We start from the raw sequence: 26,079 nt of genomic DNA, 5'->3' as shown, positions 1-26,079 counted from the left end.
TGTCAATTTTCCCTTCATTTCAGCTTTCTATCTGTGTGGACTGAATCTGTGTTGATTTACCTTCACCTGTAACGCCGGAGGCTCATATTGCTCATGCTGCCATTTCACTGCCATTTTGCACCAAACAGAAAAAACACAGCAGCAATAAATGCGTTTTCTCAGATCAACTTCTTTCCAGAGAAAGACCATCTCCTAGTCAGCATCTAAGAAGATCACAACTGGGTTGTTTATTTTCTGATAACTGATACAGGATAAACATTATACATTCTATTTTAACACTGATATTTTGATTTTATTTTCAATGTCAGTATGCAAAAAAAGGACAATGCAAAGAAAAGTTTGGTGAAATCATGACTAGAATACATAATCTGACAACTTCATCAATATTAAACCAATTAATTTTAAGGACTCCTTGTTGCCCTGGTAATAACTTGTTCTGCTACAACACAAAAAGGGGGAAAATACACAAAATCCAAAGTGAAATTAAATAAAAACACAAACATCAAGAGTTGGCTGACAGCAAACACTGTAAAGAACCACACGATCTTTTAGATGTAGCAACTTGTGTCGATGCATATATAAAAATACAGGATCCCTGTATATATGCACATACAGTAATAATGCAGTTATTATAGATGTAGAGTCTCTTTTGCCTCTACAGACAAAATAGAGCTGATTCACATACATACACACATTTAGAATGATCTCTCCATATAAACACTCAAATCAACCGACAGGCAAAAGGCTCTCTGGCATCAGAAGCTAAAAACTACACTTGACAAAAAAGTGAAAAGGAAAAACAAACAAAAAAAAAAAAATAGACATTCACATTTCTTGAAACAAATTTCATGATATCATGACCTCTCACCTGATCAGCCGTTTCCATCCATCAGTCTTATCAACTTTAGTGCCACAGGAGAAGATAGAAGTAGAGGATGTTGCGTTTGACCTCCTTTTGTGTCACATTGTCCAACAACTATTGTCCATCAACTAGGACAGAGTTCACTTCCATTAATCATTTCACTGTGCGTCCTCATCTCCACCATGGACACTCTGCACTCATTCACTAAGTTTCTGAAAATGTCTTCATCCATGAGTTGAAGTGAATGAGTAGACGGGTTGTGTAGGAAGGCAGAGAAATGGGACTGTAGATGTTATTGTCTGTGTTTAGTGTAAAGATGTCCTGTAAGTCCATGCATTTACCTGTGTGAGTGTGTACTGTTTATCCACAACTGTGCAAACCTTCACGGTGATGAGGGGGCTTTGCTACTGCTGTAATGAACTTGGTATCTGTTGACCATCTGTCCTTTCACCTCGGTAGACAGGCAGGTAGTCTTGCAGGGTATGAAGTCCTCCTCCTCCTCCCCCATTAGCCAGTTCTGCACCGAGCGTTCAGCTGCTGCTGTTACATGGCTGGCCAGCCAGCCCTGGTGCCACTTGTCAAACCGTTCATGCTGGCTCGCTGCCACCCTGTGCTGCGACTGTAGAGGAACAGAAAATACATCAGAGACTTGTCTAACAGAAATACAACTAAATTCAGCAAGGGGGTAACAGGATTCAGGCAGGGTAACCTCAGGATCCACTGAATGCAGAAGAATTGTGGAAGCATTGCAGAGGGGGTGCTTTCAGGCCAGCACCCCATTTCACCTGCAGTTGTAGAGCAGAACGTCTGTGTTCACAATGATTGAGTCATTGTGACATAGTTTGCATTAGACTTTTTAAAATGCTTTATGAAAAGCCTTTGACGAAAACAAAATAAACCAACAACTAAATTAGCAGGCACAGTTCGACCGTGTCTCACGTGCTGCTCTTTATTTCTTTCTAGCAGGGATGTGTGGTGTCGAAACGGTGCAGCTTTCCTCCTCCAAGTGTCATTCATTAAGTGAAACTGTCTCCCACCCAATAGGTTGGTGCCGGTGCCGCCGGTAATGAAGAAATGTTAATGTTTCAGAGTAAAATTCATCTGAAGTGGACATGCAGTCATTTACTGGCTAAATCCACTGGATCCACTTTGGTTTTCATCAACTGATTTCCTGCCTGAACGATCTGCTCTGCTTCAAACTGACGTGGTTTCAAAGCAACACGTGAACTGACGAGTATTTTAGAGAAGTGGAAAGCAGCAGTGCTTCTGAGATGCTTCAGAAACGTACCACAGCGCACCTGGTAAAACCAGTCCTGTTGACTGGTGTTGCTGCAATCAGCAGTGAAGGCATGGTGCAGCCGCACTGCGGCACTTTCCCGTTCAGTAGGACCGATAGGCAAGACACATTGGCTAATTTTGTTTTTGGGGATGGTTTGGATTGTAGGAGATTGCAGCAATCCTAGCATGGAAAACAATTACCTGCAGCAGCACAGGCAGAAAAGGGCCAATTTTTAACTTAAATATGATCAAACAAACAACAAAATTATTCAGTCCAGCTCCAGCTAGTGACCTGTTTAACAACGCATTGCCATCAGAAACACGTTCTCTACAAGTCAGTTGTGATTAAAGGAAGATGTAGTTGGTATACCTTCCTGGCTTTGACCAGTGCACCTCGACGATACATGTAGTCCTCAGAGTTCATGACAAACACCATCTTATGAGTGTTGAGTTTAAATCGACAGTCCAGACTACCAGCATTTTCCACACCTAGCTGGCGGTGCCATTCTCTCCTGCAGCGCATCGCCTCCACCTGCCGCACCTGCCAACGACGAAAACGCCGCAGGTTCCTGCAAATTAAGAAAAAAATTAGTCCATAGAAAGATTGTGATTACAATATTTTTTTTAGAATGACTTGTTAAATTACATCCTGGTTATCTTTACAGATGTTACCTGGCAGTGTAAATTTAACAGCTCAAAAGTTGGCAATAAGACTTTGTTTTTTGATTAAATAAAGATGAACAGCTGAGTCAGTGTAGAAAGGATCAATGTTCAAGCCTCAATAAAATGGTTCTGAATAATTTTAACATCAAAATACATCCCAACAAAAGTAATCTCAGGATATATCTGAATCCCACTTGTGTAAATTACAAAAATGCATAGTTTTTATGGCTGATGTGTTTTATTTAGACTGATCAGTCATATGCAGGCAGCATGCAACAGCTATGCAAAAAGTGTTACTTGAGTTCCAGGATTGGATGGACGTCATGCATTTCAGTCAGACAGAAAGAAAAACTTCAATTCCTTCACAACATTTATATGAAGACAGTAAACATATTAAAGAATGTTTTTCAATTTAGTCACTGAAGAATTTCAACTTCACTTATTTCTTTGTTTTCATTTCAATTTTTGGAGTGCAATAAATTGTCAGAAATGTTTTCAGACAGAAAGAAGATGCATGAAAAAATGTATTATTGGCATCTGGATTAAAAAGTAACACACGAATATGTGTAACTATATATAAGTATGTCTTCCCACACTGTTTAACTTTCATACCTGGGCAGAAATACAGGTTTGAAGAAGTAGCCCTCTGCTTGAGAGCACAGGCTGGATTCGGTTCCTACAAACTGCTCCATGTAGCTCGACAGGCACTGGCAGAGACAAGACAAAATTTAATTAGTTATGAAATCCAGGTTGATTATTCATTTAAAGCATTCTGTTAGGAAATGTATAATTAAAATGTTTATAAGCATGTGGTTACCTGAACGTCTAATGGATCATCCGCCTGAGCTTCCTCAGTGTCTAGCAGCTCAACGGTCATAGTCACATGACCTTTGTTTTGAATAAACATCACCTGATGTCAAAGAATTCAAAGAAAAGGGCACCTCATGTGAGCCACATTAATACAACTGAATAAGAGCAGGTCCAGATTATTTTTAATTTTATAAGCATGAAATTAGGAGAGGGAAAAGCCCGAAAAAATAGCTGTGAATGCAGCTGATTAATGGTTAACCAAATTAAAGAGAAACAGGAACAATCTCACAACCACAGTCATCTAGTTGTTTCTGAGGGAAAAATAAAGTCAGCAGGCACACATATATAAAAATATTTCAATGCCTTGAGACATAAAACGTTCTAGAGAAAAAAAATAAAACTAATAATGTGCCTTCAAATGTTAAAGGTCCCCTGAAATAAGAAACTGTTCCACTCACATAAGCATCAGGACAAGTGAGTTATTCTGCATTTTTTAACACTACTCTGAGCTCACCTTGAAGCAGTTCTCTTCTGCCATGACTTTCTCCGCTTTCCACTGATAGCTGGTTTCCCAAGCAGCTCTAACACACTGCGAGGACAAGTTCCCACCTGCTGCCCCCCGCTTCCTTTCAGCCAGGTAAAGATCAACAACCTGCAGACACACCTCGTCACTGACCAGGTGCTGCAGCTACAATCAGACAGATGGATATTACAGTATGATAGTCTTAATGTCAAAGATTTTCACCGTTATAAACAAATGCTCAGTAAATTAAAAACATTTTTTTTTACCTGCCGAATGATGTTGTGAATAACCTTGTCGATAGTGAAGCCGATGTAGGCATGAATGGTGAACATTTCTCTCAGTGTATCTTCATACTGTGTGGCGTCCAAGTTACCATCCAGCAGACTGCGCACCATATCCAGGAAAGCTGGGTAATACTCCTCTAACTCCACCTCGCCTGTGGACGGAAAGGAATGTCATGTTTTTGGCACAACAAAGTGGCATCATCTACCTGGATCTCACTTTGCATTAAAGATTCAATCCAGGGAATGCAGTAGACAGTGGTGGTCTGTAGTACTATTAAATACAATCACAGCTTCTCTTTTGCTCCTTTCCCTGGTAGTACATGCACTATACTACTCAACCCTGTGGTTTCTGGTGGTACTACTCCATTTGCTACATGAAGCTACGCATCCGTAAGAGCCCTGAAAAGGGACCAAATTACACTTGTGAAAGATGAAGACAAAATATGAAGGGCTTTGTGTCAATCTTTAGCATGGAGAATAAATTGTCCCTAAGAAGGTGGTCAACAGCACAAGCGTTAGTCTCCGTTTCTATGTTTTCTCTAAGTCCTGGCTTTTGCAAAAGTACCCGTATGACTCTGCTGTTGTGGGGTGTGTCAGTGATGGACAAAAAACTGTGCCAATTACTTTGTGGGATAATGTAGGGGAAAAAATGACCTCATCTTGAATTTAGAGTCAAAAGAGATGATTGGGAATTTTAGGAAAACATGAACAAACCAAATATTTTCACCTTGAGAGAAAAGGTGGAACCGATGAAGGACTACAGATACCTAAAAGCTCAGCCTGAAAACAAACTTGAATGGAAAAGTACTGATGCCGTCTACAGTAAGAGACAGAACAGAACCTTCCCAGTACAGTTCAAATTTCGAAGTCATTTGTTAGGGCAGCAGCATCAGCACCAGAGAAACAACAAACTGACCAAGAAGGCCGGAGCTGCTGTTTAATCTGAAGCTCCTGGAACTAAATGCTCACAGAAGAGTGCAGTACAAGCTGCTTTAACATAAGGAGACAATCTATTAAAAAGAAAGAAAAAAATAAATAAATAAAAATCAAAACTATAACATATTTTTCCATTACAAAGTTTGCCTGATATTAACATACCTGATCAGTGGTGTTTATAAGCATCAGAGGAGCCGCAAATCACTTGTGAACGTAAATTATAAATTTTACATCACTGACATCTGTTAGCACTAATTGTGATGACACTCGAATCACTTGTGAAGACTAAATGATACCCTATTACCTAAAAAACATCTTGCAGTGAGTAGTTCCATCAAGCTGCAAACCTGGAGATTTTCATGTTAAGATGATGAAAAACAGACATCTCTCAAACGCATTTAGCTCTAACATTATGTGTTTGAACGGGTCAGCAATTCTTGCTATACTTGGTTTTCTTTTTGGTTGAGAGTATGATTTGATACAACACTTCCACCTGCTGGTATGTTAGCCATGCACTGTATATCACAAGTAAATGTCTTTTTATATTTTCAAAACTTCACATATCTATTAAAAGAAAATTAATTGACAAACTGGCTCTCATAGCAAGTTTGGGTTCTATTGTAAACATTTCTATGGCCAGGTACAGATATTAGGTCAAATCCATCCCAACTAATTCAAACATGTGATTACCTATTCTTTAAATTGTAGAAATTTTTACACAATGTGCATTTTTTTCCCCCTTAATTTAACTTATTATTCAGCAAACAGCTACAGTGTTATTTTTTTTACTCACAATTTGATTAGAGGTCTTTGGATGAAAATGGTTTTCATGCATGCTAATCCTTTTATACACATGATCATGTGACACGGTCATGACTGTTTACCCCTCTCCAATCCGACATAAAAAACTAATTAAAACACACTTTGCAAATGGATGTTCATTAAGCAAACAACAAATCTAAGCTTCTTATTCAAGTTTTAAATTGCTGGTCATGATCATTGTTCAAATAAATGCTGAAAAAACAGTGACCAACAATGAGCTTTTTCTCCACATATAGTCAAACAGTAACACAACCATTTCAAAATGTGCATAAACATGACAAACAGCTGAACTTACTGGGCTGTTTGAGGCGGAGCTCCATGGCAAGGTCACATGCCTTCTCCCTCCGTCCCTCTGCCATCAGCAGCCTCTCTCGGCTCTGCTCAGCTCGGTGCTCCAGCAGCTGCCGTTCAGCTTGTCGGTAAACCCGCAGCAGCCGCGAACACAGAGTCTGGTGCAGCCGCAAAAAGAAATACCAATTGTTGTTGACGAAGAAAAGGTTGTACACACCATCCAGCTCCTTCTGGTGTTCTGCTTCAGGGTCGCGGAGATCCACTTTCTCCCCAGCTACCCCAGTGCTCGCTTCCATAGGTGTAGAGCCAGGGGTGCATGTGGTACTTCCAGCAGGTTGGTTTGTGCTACTTAATGTGTTGGAGGCCTCCGTGTCAGCAAGTTGGGACGGGCTGCAGCGTCTTCTCCTGGACTCACCGTTGAGCTGCTGCTGTGGTTGAGACTGGGTCTGGGACAGTGACTGGGAAGGCTGGGGTTGAGAGAGATTTCCTGGTGTTGCTGTTGCTGCTCCTGATGTATTATTACAATTACCATTTCCTCCTCCAGCTGCAGCAGCAGCTCCACCTCCTCTTTCTCCTCCTTCCTCGGGCTCTGCCTCCTCATCTGTCCATTCTTCTGTATCACTGAGTTCACCACGTTGGGAGAAGAACAAGTCAGGGACAAAGTGCTGGATGATGCGCTTGATGTGGTCCTTATCGTCTTTGTGGATGGTGGGCTGACGTTTCACATGGTAGATAATCAAGGAGGCAGCATCCTCGAGGATCTGCTTGTCCTCATATGTAAACACCATGTGAGGTTCGCTGGCTGAGGCCGAGCTGGACCCGTTACGGCCCTGCTGACCAACACCACCTTCTTCTGTGCTCTGCTCCTGACGCTGAGATAAAATTCAGAAGAAAAAAATTTAAAAAAAAAAAAAAAAAAAAAAGGACCATAAATGTGAAAAAATTATAGAGAATATCATCCACGAATCTTGTTAAATAACTTGTTTAATTAATGCTGCTTAAGTTTTGATCAGCATAAAAATGATTATAAATGTGAAGAATGAGGTAACTTGACTGTCTTGTCCACATTAGATTAAAATTACAGTTCACCTGTTCATGAATGTTGTGTGTACATTTTTTATACTCCAGTTTCCTCTTTAAAAATAAATGGAATTATGTCACAAAAAAAAAAAAAAAAAAAAAAAAAAAATTACAAACAGCACTTCTATAAGAAACATTCATCTTGTTGTGCCAAACCTTTAAGTCTGCTACTAAACCACGGCCCAAATTTTATACAGGGATGCCATTTGATGCTTCACACTTTAACTTTTCATCACTATTTAAGATCTGAGCAGTTTTACCTCATCGTAGATGCTCTCAATCTCATTGAGAAGACTCTTTGAGCGCAGAGCCTTCATGTCATTCTGTTTGAAGTTGACTCCTTGGTGATCAAGGGACTTCAGGTAAGCCTTCTCGTACTGCTCCCTCCAAATTTTATTGAAACCCTGCTGAGCCTCTCTCCACTCTTCCTCCTTGGCTTTCAACCTGAAAAGGAAAACAGTTTTAATGTTGAAACTGTAACATCTTGGGAGCCAAGATGCGCAACAATCACTGCCAGCTGATATGAAGACATTACTCAGCCAACATTATGCTAATCCTCAGCATAAGTCATCAATGTCCCAGCAGAAAAATAATGAGGTCTGACAGAATAAGAATAGTTATGGATCTTGAAGTTAAAAATGACAATCCTGACCTCTTCAGTACCACAGGCACAGCGGTGGCAGGACTCCTCTTTAGTCCTTCAATGATCTCAGGGGCCTTGTCGCCATAAATACGATACACAGCACGGCGCTGGATGACCTCAGAGGTGCCGCCCAAGCAGTCATCTAATCTGAATCTGTCCTGGTCCTCTGGTGACAGACGAGACAGCTTCTTCTGAACACTCTCTAGCACTCTGATGGTGGCCAAGTTTGTCTCCAGGACAACATCCAACTGAAAGTGTGAGAGAGAGTTTAAAGGCTGGCAACATCCACAAAAGAACAGCACATTTATTTAAGTATATGACGATAATCTCTTGTGAAAAAGCAAATTTACAGATAATTTAAACACATATTTAGTATGCTGTCTAAAAGCACACAAAATTGCTTTCAGGGTAAACATACCTCAAATCTTTCATCCTCACAGCGATGAAGCTGTTCCTCATAAGGAGTCTTCTTTGAGCTAACAAAGGTGGAATCCTCCGACCAGGAGGGGAATGATACCCACGTGTCATTCAGTACCTTCACACAAAGATTAACATGTAATTATTTGTCAAAAAAATGGTAAAACATTTATGAATACTAACATTTCTAAATAAAGCACTTCCTGATCAATTGCCATGATTGAATGCTTTTCTAAATTGCATTTTTTCTTCTTTTGCTCTGGCAGAAGTCTGCATGGATGCTAGAATACATGCAAAAATTCCTGCTTTTGATTTGTCATTCTTCTGAGGAAGAAAGAAGACACATTTGGAAAGAAAGCCATTTTCCAACTTCCAACCAGAGGTCTGCAGCTGGCTTAAGAGAACTAAAATGCAAATCGTTACTGTTATTAGAAAAGTACCTCTTTGCATAGGGCAGTGCGCCCACTGCATTTAGGCTGCTGATAGGTCTTGGGCAAGGCTCTATAGCTGGACCCCAGGCGCTTGCAAGAGGCATAATCCACCTCTCTGCCTCCTCCCCCTTCCATGTAACGATCCGACAGTCCTGACACAGCATGAGAGAGCTCTTTGTCCCCCAGAAATGACTTGAACTGTGTGTACAGTTCAGGAAACTTCCTGTAAAGAGATGCATGAAATCATGAGTGACATGAAATCATGAGTGACAGATAAGTCAGGGGATGACCAGCTGAGCTACAACCTAATGTTTATCAACCAAATATGCAGTATAGTATACACAAATCTCTTTGCATCATAATGGTAATGGTCATAATGACCATGTTGAGAGTCTGAAGACAAATGGAATCGAAATCCTTCTGATAAGAAAAAAGAAAGAAAAAAAACAAAACAAAAAAACATACGGATATACTTGTATTTATTACCAGTAAATGGTTTAGATAAACCTTTAACTGGCATTGTATAAATACTGTAACACACACACACACACACACACACACACACACACACACACACTTACCCCAGAAATGGAGTGACTAGCTGCAGCAGCTCTGCTCCACAAACTACTTCCTGGTTGAACAAGGCAATGCAGCGCAGGAAGTTTTCATACACTTCCTGGCTTTTAAACAGGCGCCGAACCTGAAGGTTAGGCAGGTTGACAAGAAAATCAAAACATGTGCACTTTATTAAATGCCAGCAACAAAAGTAAACAATGTGCAGTAAGAGTGGGTCAAAGACAAAGCATAAACCACAACACACCCTCATGCTTTCATGAAAACTGATTTCTCACCTTATCAAAGAAGGAGAATTCTCTTAAGACACCATGTTTGCCAACTGAAGCAAATGACGGATCTTTGGTACAGGAATACTTCATTTTTTTCTATAAAAAAAACCAAACAACATAAATAGTTAAATACACTACAAAGGGGGTCAATGTTTTAATAATCTTAAAAGGTAAAGTGAAAATTTGTTCTGATGAATCAGAACTTCAAATTCTAAGTGGAAGTCGTGGACACCATCTATGCTGAAAGAACCTGTTGGTTTGTTATCAGTGTTACACACGTTAGAGCAGCTTCAGTGATTAAATGATCACCCAGTAATTCACAAATCCATGAAGGTGCCATCGAGTTTAGTTATAGAGGTTTTAGAGGGACATATTGCTGCCATCTCAACGTCTTTGTCAGGGAAGGCCTTGCTTATTTTAAGTTAATGGCAAAAGGAACTGTAAATAGCTGAAAATGTGATTTTATAGGAGGAAAGTATCATAGCCATTTCAACTTTTACTAATTTGTTGCCTTTAGCCTAAATGTTTTACATGTGCGATTTCTCCTTCATAAAAAGTGATTTTATTCATTTATCAGGTGTGCTTTATAGGCAAAAAGATTTGCTCATTGACCTGCCACAGTTTCACTTTGGTAATTTACACATGCCAGACAGAAGCAGCTCAGTCCTGCCTTGGTGTTTGCTCACACAGAAGCCAGCATAACAGAATCAGCAGACCAAAACCAGCAGCACTGGTTGCACTATATTAGCTTGACGTTTGTAAGCTCACACCAAGGTAGGCTAGTTTCACCTCTGTTTCAATCTTACCAGCTCACAATTACATAAGCAGAGATACAACTTTGCCGCTAATGCAGGCTGCCTCTATTCTTCCATATATTTTACTAAAGAAAACAAAACCCAGCTTGAAATACATTTGTTTGTTGAAATGATTCTGTTTTGCAAACTTTAATTTCTTTTTGTGAAGAAAAAGATTTCAAACTTTTAAAGATCAAAAACACAGAAAAATTTGTGTTGCTTAAAGCTGGATTTACACTCGAGCGACACCTGCATATACCATATACGGTGCGGTCGTTGCAGCAGATGCAGATAAAAGATATTCTCGCACTCCAGCATAGGGTTACGGTGTTGTGGTGTCTCTTGCGTGTTCACTGCACAAACTCTGTGAGAAGCTCCAGAGATCCAGAAACATGTAATCACAAACAGACCAATCACAAGAGAATAACCGCGCTCCAAGCAGTGGTGCAGATCGGGCCTAAAAGAAGTGCGGTTTGAGCTTCTGCGGACATATGGCGGTGACGCCAAGACCAACTGAACGCAGACACCACACAACTATGAATCCAGCTTAAGTTTAGTATCCTACATAGAGTATTTACCTTGAGCAGTGGGGACATGTGCTGAAGGAGTATTGGCCTGGGCCTCTTTTTGTTCTGTTTAGTTAAAATATCCTCTTCCTCTGACCTTTTCAGTTGTTCTTTCCCCCCTGTCAGTGAGCTCCCTGTGAACTAAATGGAACAAACACATATGAAATGAAAAACAACAAAAAAACAAAGCAGCCCAACATCTTATGATTATTTTTTTTGAATGGGAGAACTTCAGTGCACAATTAAATGTGAGAACTATCTGCATTACATTTCTGAGTACAAATCCATAAATACAAAATGTCACTGGCATTCCAAGCATTAGCTTCGTTAAAACTGGAAAGGGAAAATATTGGACTGGTGCCAAAAGGTGCAACCGTTTACTGCCCAGAGCTGTAACATTTTTATCTGCTTCAGTAGTGACTGATTTATTCAGCTTTTCTCTTTTTAAACTGACCAGCGATCTCTTGGCATCTGGTAAAAACTGCCCAAACTCGGCAAGTAGATCTTCTTGTCCTTTAAAAAGACTGGCAACTTTGGAAAACACCTCGTCTTCAGTCATCCCACTGCTGCCTCGGCTGCCTCGGCTCTCCTTCACTTCCAACTGCTCCTTCTGCAGAGTTTCATTGAAGTAAGATGTGTTGTTCACATACGAGAAAGAAACCTTAATTTCTTAAAAAACCAAGCAAAATTTTTTTTTTTTGGCATGGTTACACAGTCAATGATAAAGAAAAGAATGGAAAGTACAAATGGCTGCTGCCATATGGAGATTATAACTCTCCTTGTTTTGCTCTAATTTAAAAACACAAAACAAAGAACTTATTCAGCCCTGAAATATCACAAAGAATATTAGAAATACTCATATATCTACTCATTCAAACTTCAAACAGCAAACCTTAGGGATGGTAAAGGAAAAAAAAAAAAAAATTAAAAACTCTTCACCCAAATTTTGCAACAAATTCTGAAAACACCGCACTATTTGTTTATTACCTGATACGTGTGCAGAATTTCTAGGAAGGCTCTATAAATCTCTGGGTGGTCCAAGAAACGGTTTTTAATCTTGTTTACATAGCTGATGGCACTGTCAAACTCTACGGGGCTCGTCTCTGAAGCCGGCGGAGATACAGAGGAGGTGGTGGCCTGATTCTGACTCTCCCTGCTAGCCAAGGGAAGGGAAAGTCTGCTGGGCGGATCTGGAGGGCCTGTCGAGGTTGAAGATAGGGAATCTGATGAGGCTGCTTTGACTTCACTGCTGTGAGCAGGTCCAACTTCACTGTGTACAACAGAGGCACTAGCTGAGGCTGCGGCCACTGCAGGGGTTGCCAGGTTTTTCCCATGTTGTCCCGGGGATACCTGCACAGATGACCAATGATAGAAAGATGATGAGCTCTGCAAAAGCAATTTAAATGATTAACGTTAAACTATGTTCACGCGGCAAGCCCAAACGCTTAATCCCAATTTTTTTGTTAATATTTAACTTTCTTGTCTGTGTTTAATTTAACTCATCTGCTGCTGAAGACAGCGTTTGTGGTTTCTGTATATAGAAAACCGACTTAGTTGGGTATGGGTCAAAATGCCTCCAAATTGCACCCACCCCCCAGCTCTCTGCTGTAAAAAAAGATGTCTGGCAGCCAATGAGTTAAATGGACATTCTGAACTGAACAATCTACGGGCCTGAAGTGACCCTCACATGCAGGAGTTGTGAAATCACATGTAGTGTTTTGTATGTCCTGCCTCCTCTTCGAACTGTGAAGTCTGTCTCACTACAATAACAATATGAATGTTTAGACCAAGCTTGCTTTGAGAACCAGACATGTATCCAATTTAGAAACATGTATGAAAGTAGTGTGTGTCAAATTTTTAAAAAATTAAAATTGTGCTGTTCACACTGTCATTAAAAATTTGGATATGGAACACATGGAAAAGAAAAAAGGCAACAAAAACAAAAAGTCAGATTTGGGCAGCTTTTGCCTGCAGTGTGAAAAAGTTTTCCTTTTGTGTGAAAACTTTTTCCTTAGTGGAAAAAGTTTTGTAGTTTTCTATCTGAATGTGTCCCAGGGTTTGGTGGAAATGTTCTATGTGCCAATGTTCATTTTAAATGACTTATTTTTAGCTTAGAAATAATATAACTTATTTTTATTGTGGTTGAAACTTTATACCATAACTCTTTGAAAGTTAAATATGCTAAATGCATCTACATCAAACTTATTAACATGGTAGGTTTGTTATGTGCATCTTTGTTTTACAGGAGTTTCCACCTTAAAATTTACTTTTACTTTTATTAATACAAATAGTGAGCAAACATGCTGCTTTACACTTCATATTCATAAATATTCATTTCCAACACAGCGGGAGTTTGCTTATAATTTCAAGACTGAAAAGATAGGGATCTTATTTTGTGTGTAAGATTTAACTTAATGTGGGTGTAATACAAAACAGCCAACTTGTAATTCTTTATTACCGTATAATGTGTAAAACACAGGACTCACTGCAGCCATTTCTTTTCAAGTACTGGCATTTAAAAGCAACTTGTATGAATGAATGAATATGATTACAAAAAGTGACTCTGAAGCTGATGAGTTTATAAACTGCCTCCCCCTGCAGGGCATTTACACCAGATTCTGCCGATACAAGGCCGTCAAAATCTTGAAAATTCAACCCAACCCCGTAACTGTTCAGGCTGATGACCTCAGGCAAATAATTCGGCAGTTGTAGAACTAAAGAGAGACTCACGTGGAGCTTTTGCCCCATTCCTCAACCAGGCCCTGCCCCACAACCTGAAACAAACACTCGGATTTGCCTTTTTTTTTTTTTACTAATTCTACTTCAATGTAATACACAACAACTGCTCACCTTAATTACCTGCAAAGCTTGCCATGTTTTGCCACTTTTAGTGTGTCAATTGCGTATTTACGTTTTTAATTACAGTAGTACTTTTTAACTTGTGTTTATGCTTCTACTCTTTACGTATTTCCCTAGAATTTTATTATTGTATATTTCATTTTAATCATATTCCTCTTTTAACGATTACTTATTGTTACCTTGCACAGCCCGCTAAGATATTCAACTTACACAATAGCTAGATATTGTAAATTAATAATAAGAGTATGTTACAAATACACATAAAATTTCAAAGCACCCCAACATGGCCCTTGTGCCATTTATTGGTCCTATACAAATGAAACTACATTTTAGATCTCAAGAGGTGCTCTGCATAGATATGTTTAGCTCCTAAGCTTGCTTTAACGTCCCATTATCAATGTCTGAAAGAGGAAAACAACATTGCAGTTTTTCTGTACCATTTGACAAAAAAGGTACACACTGTAAAACAGGGGACTGAATTGTCTGACTGTATTTGTTCAGACAGAAAAAACAAAACTCAAAACAAGTGTTGGGTCATGACAAATCTCGATTAAAACTGACTCTTAGACAAATTGCTTTGAATATAAAAATGATAAACTTTTCATTGCAGTCAGCACTGAATTGGGATTCAGAGTGTATGTCTTATCTAAAGGTGACACCCACTCACTGAAATGCCTGTTTTCATAAGTGAAGCTCATTGTGACATATTTGGGATCTTGATGGGATTTTGAAGCGTGTGTCTGTGAAAAAAATATCCAGGAAAAGGCATTCCAACAGGGAAAGTAAGTCCCAGACAAGCACATTTGCTGCCATGTTTAGTTATGAAACCTTCATGAGGACTTTTGGGGTTGTTTTCCAAACTGAAATTCAGTGCAGAAAAACCATCAGCTTTCTCTTGACAATTTTAAAATTCTGTAGGTTTAAACATGGTGTACCTTTCAGCACGCCATGAGTTTGTAATAAATTAGCTATGAAAAATGTAAAGACTTTAACCCCTTATCCAGTGGGGCTGCGCCCCGGATTGTTTTTGTGTATTTTTGTCTGTTAACTAACATGTTTGTTAGACATTTTTCAGTAGTACTGAAATATGTTATCAATGCTATGCTTTGGTATCAATGAAGTTATAAATACTATTCTGATGTAAAAATAATGTATATTAACTGTATCTGTTTATTATCCACAAGGGCTGTGAGAGACCTCTCTTTTGGGACAGCCCAGAGCACAGGCCCTGCTGGTTAAGGGGTTAATGTAAAGTCAATAGTTTTCAAAATGCATCAAGGGTTTGATAAGTAGTTTATCTTACCTGGGAAGAGAAAGGAGACTGAAGAAAGGCCATTCCATTCTTAGGAACCTCTATCCGATAGCCTGGTGGTAGGAAAGCATTAAAGCCCAAGACCAGGTCTGGATGTCCATGAAACAGTTGTGACACACGGTTAATAACCCCTGGTGTGTCAATGCTAGACAAGAAAGCAGGCAAACAACATCGTAATGTGATTTTTGCTTGCAAAGAAAGTGACATGGCTTTTCTTATGCAAAGAAACAGTTTAAGCTGCCACAACCTTATAAAAAAAACTGGCACAAACAAATTTCTGTTATTGATCTTTTCCACACAATGTGAAATTTCAGTTGGTTCATTTTCTCTAATTTGCCTCAGGAGCTGTGTTAAAAAAACATAAATAGCACCAAAGAGCTGAATGCAAGAATGTTAATTGAAAGACTGTTGGGAAAGTTTTGGTGGTATGGTAATTATTCAACTCTAAGATCTCACAGATTCTTCTGAAAATCTGTTAAATACAGAAAAGCATGTCGAAGGCAGTGCAGAGACTGGTGTGATAATGCTATAAAGTCTGAGATATTAAGACTGTTGTTACAATTAGTTACAGAAGAAAGCATTAGTGTGCTCAAACAGATGTGACTGATATAATCTGTTATCCCCAGATTTATGAAAAGGGAAGTGTCAAAAGTCTGCACTGCCATCAGATATAGCCTATGTCTAGAACTGGTTCAATGTGCAAAACGAAGAAACTTTTTTTCTTTTTTTTTTCCCCACTGAGGGATAAAGAATCCACATTACTAAACATGTCTGTCAGAATGCTTTTTGGATGCGGTGTCTAGTATTTATTCTGAGCTTATGTTGAGGATCACAACATAAAATAATGGTCTCTCAAATACGCCAAGATGCTTGTCTTATTTTCACTGTTTTACAAAAGCATCATCATATACAATGTTGAAAATAGACGTCAGCTTTTTAAAGAACTGACCAGGCTGATTTGTATAAATGCCAGTTACCAAAATTACATTTAGAGACACGTAGTAAAAAGCTGTAAAATTGGACTAGTAATGTAGGTGGCTGTAGTTCAGGAGGAAGAGCAGTTGACTTGCAATTGGAAAGTTGGGAGTTCGATTCCAGGCTTCTCCCGACTATGTGCCGAAGTGTCCTTGGGCAAGACACTGAACCCTAAGCTGCCCCCAGATGTGCCTATTGGGCAATGAGTGTGTATGCAAGTCGCTTTGGATAAAGACATCTGCTAAATGACTGTAGAATAGAATAGGTGGCTTTAAACAGTGCTTTGGCTACCAACTTTATAAAGCAGACAACTGCCAATTTATTTTTTCTTTTCACATATACACGGTCATCAGAACCTTTGCTAGTAACGATATACCTTCTGACAGGTACTTGGAATAAGTGTTTTTGGTTCAAGATGAGCAAAGAACTTATGCTGGTGCTTTGACAGCCTGAATGCAAAGAACTGATCCAACATTAAGTGCTTGATCTAAACCAAAACAGCCCCAGGCATGAGAGAATATCAGAATATTGCACAGTCAAAATGCATTACTGACACATATTTTCTCATTTGTTTACATATAGGTTCTCCGATACCTCTGCGACTTGAACTCCTTCATGATGTCGAGAAACTTGTTGTATATGCCAGGGTCATTGGCAAAACGAATTTTGACTTGGTCCAGGTATGACAAGGCATCTTCAACCTAAACACACAGGAGGAAAAAAAAGAGTAAGAATAGGGCAAAGGGCAATTAGTTACAATGTGAAGAATAGCATTTCCATAATAAGCGAAATGTGAATGAGAGTATTCATACTGGGCATAACCATTTGTGGCCAATATAGCCATCCATAAACGAGGCTCATCATTACTAAAAATCTCCAAGACTATACAAGTGTTAACCACCATATAGTCGTAATGGGTTTAATCTTCACATTTTTTTATTTGCAGGAAACGACATGATGATTGCGATATATCATATATATGCTTTTCTACATTTTCGACCTACAGTAAGTGCTACATCAACAAACCCCTCGGTTAGCAGGACAAGCTGTACAGTACAACTAACTGCTTATATCAAAGAAAAAAAAGAAAGAACGAAAGAAAAAGAAAGAAAAAAAGAGAAGAAAAAAGAAAGAGGGGGCGCAAATACGAGAAAGCTTCGGCAGCTTTGGTTTAGTAGTCCACATCTCTGTACACACAACAGCCGAGCTAATTTAAGGAGCAACAAGAAAATATGTTGTCACAAAGCTCTGTCATCAACAATATACATATGAAGAGGGTTGTTGGAGCTAATGTTAGCCAACAGCCAGTCAACTGTCGATAATAACTCAGCGTACATTTAAAAACACCCACCCGCATACAATTTTACACAATACGTTCAGTCGCAGCCAGCAGAAACGTATCGGTAAAACTACCATATTTAAACACTGCGACAACAAAGAAACGTGAAATGAAGCTGCTAGTAAACTCAAGTAGCCGTTCTTGGCTGGCCTGGCTGCCGTCCTCCACTTTGTTCGAGCTGGCTGAAAAAAGCCAACAAGGAGGAACTTCCCACAACCAAGGTCTGACTTCACGTTTGCTCATAGCAGCTGCAATTGATGGCGTAAATAAGAAAGTCTCACAAACTGAGTCACTCGACTGTCGCTCACACGTTCATTAATGAAAAACAGCTTCCACGTCTAACCTTACATGTCAGTGTTCGGGTGTTTGGCAATGAATTACTTTTATTAGGCCAGCGAGCTAACTCACGTTAGCCAGTCGCTCCTTTCACTCCTCTCGACGATAAATCTAATGCAATGATCCGCCGAACAAAATGGTTGTGACTCTGAGGACTTTTCCTCTGTCGTGTCCGCTGTGTTCTTACCTTGAGCTTCTGGAAGTGCTGCTGCTGCACTTGCTTTTGTGTTATAACGAAAGGCTTGTCTTGAATTTGGTTTATTTGCTTGGCGGTGCTGTGCGCCTGTATTTTCGCCATTATCCCGGCGACAGGAGGCTCGAGATCCGCTACCACAACTTAAGAGGAAAGCTTCGACGTTACCTCCAGTTGTTGGCTAGCAGACAAACCTTGCTCTTGGTCGGGAAGCCAGCCTGCCAGCAAGCAACCCTACTTTGCCTGGCTGGACAGTGTCGGCACTGAAGCAAAAGAACGGGAAATCCAGCAGAGTAGAGGGTGCAGACAGACAAGCTGCTACTCGCTTCGACTTTGACTAAACATCACAGTCGAACTGAACAAGCGGAAACATAAAGCGTCGGAAAATAAGCTCGGAGACAATGGTTGCCGTTTAACGCATTTATTATAACTATCGCCTGTCTCTTTAAATTCGGCGGCAGCGGTCTATCTTGGCGTCCGGAAGCAAGAGTAGGAGTGAAAAATAGGGAAAAAATGAGTGAAAATTTAAACTGCGCAGCCGCAAAGATGGGAGGAGCCGAGTTCACAAGAATCAGATTGCTCCACTCCCCCTTCACTGCTACAAAGAAACAATGTTGCTCCGTGCTGAACCGCTGCCACATAATTCACACTGTATGCACAACTACGAGATAAACGACGGACTAACCATTCAATGCGAGACAAATACCGACATACATTTCGTTCAGGATATGATTAAATCAAACCCAGCTTGTGTTTCATACAGGAACAAAGACTGTTTATAGAAATGGATCACTCTTTATTATCAGACTTTTGCATAAAACATTTAGAATAATCATAATGACTAAATGCACGAGGAAAAAAAGAAAAGTGATTAGGTAACCATTGGTGTACTTCCCAACTAAAACTGTTAAGTCTTTTTTTTTTTTTTTTTTTTTTTTTTTTTTTTTTTTTAAGGTGTTTTCAAAATCAGCAAGATGCTTTGGCAGCTATTTTCCACCTTTGAAGCCACTGCTGGTAAGTCAGACCTCCTTCACACACATCAGGCAGGACATGTTGGGCTGGTTTATCCCACCTACATTATTTAACACAGAAAACAGCAAAAATTACCCACAAAATTTAGGAAATATTAATAAAACTGGTAAAATGGTAATGTGACAAATCTTTAATGATGACTATTGGATTTCAAACTTATGTTGTGTCCAAACAATGTTCTGTTGTTTGTAATTATTCCAATCTACCTGCTTTGGTAAGATGGAATACTACCATCAAAATGAACATTTTTACTATTAATGGAGTTTTTAGTGCAGTTTTATATTGATGTTCATTCACCTGCCCCGTCTCAACTTACCGGTAAATGGACAAATAAATATTTTCTGCACACAGTCAAAAAAAGACACAAATTATATAAATCAAGATAGGATTAAGCTCCTATGAAAACATTAACACACTGTGATGGATTGGCGACCTTCCCAGGGTGCACCGTGCCTTTTAACAATGATAGCTGGGATAGATTTCAGCTTTCCTTAATTAAACTAAGCAGTATAGAAAATGAATGAAAAACATTATCAAAGTTGTACAAACTGCCTAACCAAAAAAACCAAATCAGGCTTTGTACTGTAAAACAAAGTTCACACAATTGATACCATGGTTTAGGTAATAGGCTCACATCATACAATCAATCCCACAGGTGTTAAAATGTTAACCAAAAGGAAGGAAGAAATAATAACAGTACACCATGATTACTAAAAAAGAAAATAGATAGCTTAAAACATGATGTCCACTTCAGAAATGTGACTCACCAGTGAGAGATGGCAGTTTTGACTTGGTTTCCATAAGAAAGGCCTTGTGCACAACGCTGCGTGAGACCTCTGGCTCTCGGCAGCAAAGCCTTCAGAAGGGTCTGATCCTCCTCTCTGACTCTGGACAGCAGAGCTAGCAAGTAAAGTGTAAATAGACATAAGTTTGTTTTTTTGATTAAAACTTTTTAAAATGATTTCATTTGCCTAATTAACCAGTTCAGTATTGTGTCCTACATGCGCACAAACAGTTAATACAGTGCTTCCTGCTATCGGTTTTAAGAATAACGAAACCTGTCATCTGACTTCCTCTGTATACCTTTTTGATCAGATGCATCCAGCAGTTGTACTTCCTTCTGTACTCTTTGCAGAGTGGCAGAGTAAAGCTGTAGTAACTGACGAAGAAAACGCAACTCGAGCTGCTGGGACCGCGATAAGGAGCACAACTCTTCTGGAGCCTGAATTCAGAAAGATGCAAAGAAGAAATTTTATTAAATGACTTGCTGATATGGAAAGAACAGATGATACACAAGATGAAGGCGACATTATTTTAACCGATCACATTAAACACCAACGCTCACCTTGTAAAGAGGGAAGTCCAAGCTCTGACACAAGCTGCTGAAGCATGGAGACAACAAGCGGTGGATGGACAACCATGACGCTGGAAGTCTTTTTATTCTTAAATAACATCAGGGAAACAAAAACTTTTTTGGTAATCACTTAAAAAAAATAATGACAAAATATGTGGTTTCTTGTGACAGCGTGTTTGTGTCACATGTTCTGATATAATGTTAAATATAGTTTATATAGGTAGTAAAGTCTTTATCTTGATGGAAAATCAGTTTAGGTCATTTACCCACGATTCAGTTGTTAATTAACCTTATTAGTAACAAAACTGACTGGGATATAACCCCATGAATTATCAAGAAACAGATTTTTACCCATTAACAGTCCTGCAGTCCAGAGAAAGAAGGGAAACTGTTCCAAACTGTCGAACCTCCTTCGAAATGCAGTTTCTTAAACTGTTGGCTGCAGTGATGACGCCTTCAAACTCTGGCACAAGCTTGTCCTCAATGAATTCCTGCAACTGTAAAAAATAAAAACCAGACTTAGAACATACAATGTTTATGTGATTTATCTATCTATCCATCCATCTATCCATCCATATAAAATCCAGACCTCTCTGTGAAAATTAATCAGCTGTGTCTTTGCTGCAGAGTTTCCTTTAATCAGACCTCTTATCTGCTCCTGTCTGAGGGCCTGTTGAAACACACCAATACAATTTTTTACAGCATTTTAATTAACAATTCTTATGCAGATGCATAGCATTTCATAAATTCAGAAAATGTTTTATTCCAGATATAGACTTGCACTTGTGCAGGTCATGTGTAATCAATTTGCTCTCACCACTAGGTCCCGGAAGTCCAAAATACTCTGCCACTGGCTGCGTAAATTTCTTATTGCCTCCTGACGGCTTCTGACATGTTGGTCGAGCTGGATGCAGTGGTCTCTAATATAATCCCGGACCGCCGTTTTCATCACACACTGCAGTTCCATCTCAAGCGCTGAGCTAATAGCAATTGAGAGGGAAAGCATTTTAAAGAAAGCAATTAATAAACTAAGTTTTTTTTTGTGCAAAAATAAATAATAAAAATAAAAGTAATAAGATGGTTTTCTGCAAAAATGATACAAACTGAAAATGAGGAAATCCTAGACAAAGAACATATTGAAGTTAATTGAAAATGTTTCAGATTACAGATCTCACAATGAAGAACTATCACAATGTGCTTCAGTATTCCACACATTATTACAGTAATATGCTTTGTACATTAAACTAGACTTACAGTGCCAAGGAATCGTTGTGGAAGTCATCTGAAACACCAGACAAGTCCTTCTCAGCGTCCTCCTTATGAATCTGCAACTGGTCTTTTAGCTGCTGGACTCTGAAACGAGTCTGGGCCAACTCTATCAAACTCTGCTGAACCTTTTCCCACGCAGCCTGCAACAACGAACACACAATTCCACAAATAAAAACTGTACTTCTAACAAAGGCCAGGGAAAATCTGCATATTTCCTCTGTCATAATGGAAATGAAAGTGATAGTGAGAGAAGGGACTGCACCTCTAAGAGGGTCTTAACAGGTGGCAACACATCATCTTCTGCTGAGATATCCAGTAGGTGGTTGCTTTCATATCTGAACCTGCAAGGAGCATCTACATGAGAACTTTGTGACTGCATAGTCCAACTGAACATGAAATAAGACCTTTCCCATTATATAGAGCGCTGGCTCCCAACCTGGGGTCCCTCAAAGAGTACAGGCAGTCCTCTTGGCTTTGACTGTTCAGATCCAGTGACTTAAATTAAACCCATGTTTATACAGAGACAAGTCGAGGTCTATTTATACTTTTTTTTTTTTTAACATTTGAATGTTTCATTTACATAAAACAATGTCTTGAAAGACAGAAAACTTGGCCTTATTCTGGGGAAAACTTGGGGAAAAGAAAATGAGTCAGGTAGAATGTACTTTTGAGGAAAGAATAAAATCAAGCACGGTTTTAACACAGGGTGGGTCTCCAGCTTTTGGTACCTGTAAGAAGAGGGTACACTGGGAAAATAGGTTGAGAACCCCTCATGTAGAGAATGCCCTACCGCAGAGCTGTCACATCCTGCATCACATCCAGAGCAGCTAGCTTTTCTTCTAGTTCCTTCTGCTCCCTCAAAGCTAAATACTGCAGTGCTGAGAGGACATGGTTTGGAGGGTAACTGCCCAACACTTTCTGATGATGTGACAAACACAGGCGTTACTTTAAAATAAAAGAAAATGATCACACAAAATACAGAAAGATCTGTCAAAAAGATACTAACCTCAGCTGTACTCATCCAGTACTGAAGCAGAGCAGTCCTCTGTTCCCGACTCATACTGAAAGACAGTTCAGTCACAGAGTGAAAAATTAAAATGACATTCACAATCAATGTAACCATGACAATGCTTCCTCACTGTTTAGCTGTAGAGTGCTGCGTTTTCACTTCGCTCTCTTGTAAAGACTGGTAGAAGTGGACTCTGTCTTCACACAGCTCTCTGAGCTCACGCTGTCAGAACAAATAAAAGATATTGGATAAACAGGACTAGTTAAACATTTGGACACACTTTCCCATTAAATGGGTAAATATATTTAAATGTTTGAATGGTAAAGTATAAGTTTGGATGCAACGGGTTGTTTGGACTACAGTTTTTATATCTGCGGCAGTAATACTCACCATTATTGTGTGTGTTTTATTAAGAGCATTATCATCTCAACTAAGTAATAATCATGGCAGATTTAGGCAACTCTTACCAGGACTTGTGCCTCTGTTGCTGCTTTAGAGTTCAAGTTCTCATCATCTTTGCTGGACGGCTCACCATCAAAAAGCACCTGAATCTCTGCTTCCCTGAAGTGCATAGATTCACCACAAGCGAGGTGGAAAAAAAATCTGTATTGCTTATTTTTCATAAAGCCAACAATTAAATATATTTCTGATGTGATAGATTTGTAGAATAAATCTGTTAATTTACTTGTTAATACCTTGATATGTGGTCCAGCATTTGGCAGTGGTCACTGATTTTCTGCACATCATCGGAGAGCACCTTACAGCCCAAACTGCAGCGCTGTCTGAAAGCTTTCAGAAGCAACTTTCTGCACTGGCTATCCTCCATTTGGGTCCAAATATGACTGACAGATTGCTCTGGGTAATGACATGGGACAAATTTTTTTTTTTTTTTTTTTTTTGGACTAGTGCAAAACAAGTTTTAAGAAGGCAAAATTATTCAAACAGATTATGATTCTGAAATTGTTTTGTTTCTCCAATGACTGTATTGGGTCATCAAAACTAAACATTTATGAGCAGTTTCTAACTTTTTAAAATAGCTAGAAATGTGCTAATATATGCACATACATTTCATACATATATGAAAACTGTAAGCTTATATTCTGGCAGATTTACATTTCCAGATAACTAGGAAGTCAGACCTTGGCTGGCAAGCTGTTCTTCTGTTCCACTGATCTGAGAGTCCAGATGACTGATCTCAGCTCTAAGCTGCTCCATCTTCTTCTCAAGCTCTCTTCGTTTTGCAGTCTCACTCTGGCCTTCAGCCTGCCTCAACTTAGCATGCAAACAACACCAAACAAGCTGAAATGCTGCAGGAGGTATAATGAATTATAACTAATGAGGAGGAAAACAAAGCTGTAACATACCTCTTTGTCTTGAAGTACTTTGTACCTTGAAGATTATAATGTCAAGGAAATTATTAAGTGCACATTTATAGAACAACTAAAATTAAGTGGATAGCAAGCATTATTTTGAAGCTGGAGAAAAGTGTCATGCAGTGTAGTAGCAGGATTGAGATAAGATGTGAACATATAAAATGCATGTATACCATTCCTGACATGTAGACAGAACTAACATCAGTCTAAGCAGTGATTGAGCAGAATATTCAAAATGCATAATGGAAGAAATACAACTTATTTCCTGATTAAATGCCAAAGATGAATAAATCAAATCTTTAGTTCAAGCTAAAAAAGGATACCATTGAATATTTCCACGCATGATCCTCACGTTCCTATAAAAAGAAATTTACGTCATGCGTCTATTGATAATCAATTAAATGTAAAGCGATATTTGGTTTACTCATAGTTGAAACAAACAATGTACTCGGGAAGTAGAAGAAGTCACACGTACTCTGATCAAAAGTGATTGATCAGTAAGTATAAGAAAACAAAAACTTACCTTTGTTGAAAAACGTGTTGGATTATGTATGTCCATATTGACTTCCCTGTTCCAACACAGAGCCTGGGAAATTCCAAATGAGTTTATTACTTACCTCTACATCTAACATGGTAATAGCAAGCATTTACTGACTTACGTTTTTAAGTAGTTGTCATTAGGGAGACTGTCTGGAGGCAAACTAAACTCCTCTGTCGCCCAGCGTTTCAGATCTTTTACAAGATTTTTCTGCGCCATGTCGACGTAAAACTTAACGAGCTAGCTAGCAACAAGGTTGATTGTTGTGTCAGCTGGCGTGTTTAGCTTAAATCGGACATCGCAATCGAAGGATTATGATCCACCTTAAAATACACGTCTTTGGGTTATTAACCCGAAACTAAACCTGAAACTCCAACATCAGTCAAAAAAAATAAATAAACGAACAATCATAATTTCAAGTTCCCGCCCGCTCAGAGCACTTCCGGTCAGCATATCTGTTGAGACAGCGCCGCCGCTGTTTGTGGTCGGTTGTTGTCGTGGATACGAGGTAAAATGGATGTGTTTTTAATGAAGTTCCTCCATTTGATCATCAACAACAATAAATAAAAGTCTTTATTGTCAAGAAAACTTGAATATTTACTCAAAATAAAAACTGAAAATACACAATCTTAACAAAGAGTACATTTGTGTATGCACCTCATTTATCATACCCAACTCGGTTAAAACAAGTTTTGATTAAGCTTTATTTTGAATAATGTGATTTATAATCTACTGCAATATTTGAACATGCAAGTATTATCTGCATATTTCTAATGCACTGGTCATTGGGTCAAAATACCTTTGACTAATTAACCTTCGTTTTCATTATTTATACTATACCCTTAAGTTTAAAGCTAATAAAATTAATTATAAAAGTAATACTCAAAGTATTATGTTAATTAATCAACTGGAAATAGTACAAAACATGTACTTTAAAATATCAATGCATGCTAAGTTTGGCATTTGGTGTCCCGTTTCCTCCATTGTTTGTTTCTTTTGATATGGCAAAAATCATCAATGTAATACATGTCTAAATGCTCAGCATTAGACTCTTTAAACACAAATGCAAATTTTCTTTTTTTTTTATTTTCAGCCGACCACAGGCCTCAAAGTGTCTTGGTTGTCATAGTCATTCAATTTCATACTTCCTATTTTAGTCATGATATGACATGACTTTCAAAAGATTTTTCACTGTAAACAAAGTAAAAATTAATTTTCTGAAAGGTGTAACAAGCGCACTAAATA

At 38.9% G+C, this 26,079-nt stretch overlaps 2 protein-coding genes across 2 annotated transcripts; both read right to left on the bottom strand.

The window, feature by feature from the left end:
* Positions 1-210: 210 nt before the first annotated feature.
* Positions 211-18,364, bottom strand: sin3b (SIN3 transcription regulator family member B; the record flags this gene model as incomplete). The annotated part of the gene is made up of 19 exons (XM_079244492.1): positions 211-1,481; positions 2,511-2,709; positions 3,416-3,510; positions 3,621-3,713; positions 4,128-4,301; positions 4,403-4,572; positions 6,474-7,341; positions 7,810-7,993; positions 8,202-8,440; positions 8,611-8,727; positions 9,050-9,263; positions 9,622-9,740; positions 9,892-9,981; positions 11,258-11,386; positions 11,700-11,855; positions 12,233-12,595; positions 15,408-15,561; positions 16,986-17,092; positions 18,254-18,364. 19 exons carry the CDS (start codon positions 18,362-18,364, stop codon positions 1,245-1,247), a joined length of 3,819 nt encoding a protein of 1,272 aa, XP_079100618.1. The 3' UTR covers positions 211-1,244.
* Positions 18,365-19,225: 861 nt separating this feature from the next.
* On the bottom strand, positions 19,226-25,053 carry haus5 (HAUS augmin-like complex, subunit 5; the record flags this gene model as incomplete). Its single annotated transcript, XM_079245643.1, has 19 exons — positions 19,226-19,331; positions 20,059-20,191; positions 20,375-20,513; positions 20,637-20,733; positions 20,997-21,142; positions 21,235-21,315; positions 21,463-21,625; positions 21,900-22,054; positions 22,177-22,255; positions 22,705-22,832; positions 22,921-22,975; positions 23,054-23,145; positions 23,391-23,484; positions 23,619-23,778; positions 24,063-24,195; positions 24,288-24,312; positions 24,620-24,652; positions 24,820-24,882; positions 24,956-25,053. The coding sequence occupies 19 exons, from the start codon at positions 25,051-25,053 to the stop codon at positions 19,226-19,228; spliced, it is 1,980 nt and encodes a 659-aa protein (XP_079101769.1).
* Between the last annotated feature and the right edge of the window lie 1,026 nt (positions 25,054-26,079).

This window comes from Telmatherina bonti (assembly GCF_933228915.1).
Source record: "Telmatherina bonti genome assembly, chromosome: 8".
Lineage (NCBI taxonomy): Eukaryota > Metazoa > Chordata > Actinopteri > Atheriniformes > Telmatherinidae > Telmatherina > Telmatherina bonti.
The sequence above is the reverse complement of the archived record's forward strand: the minus strand, read 5'-3'. Positions and strand labels throughout refer to the sequence as shown.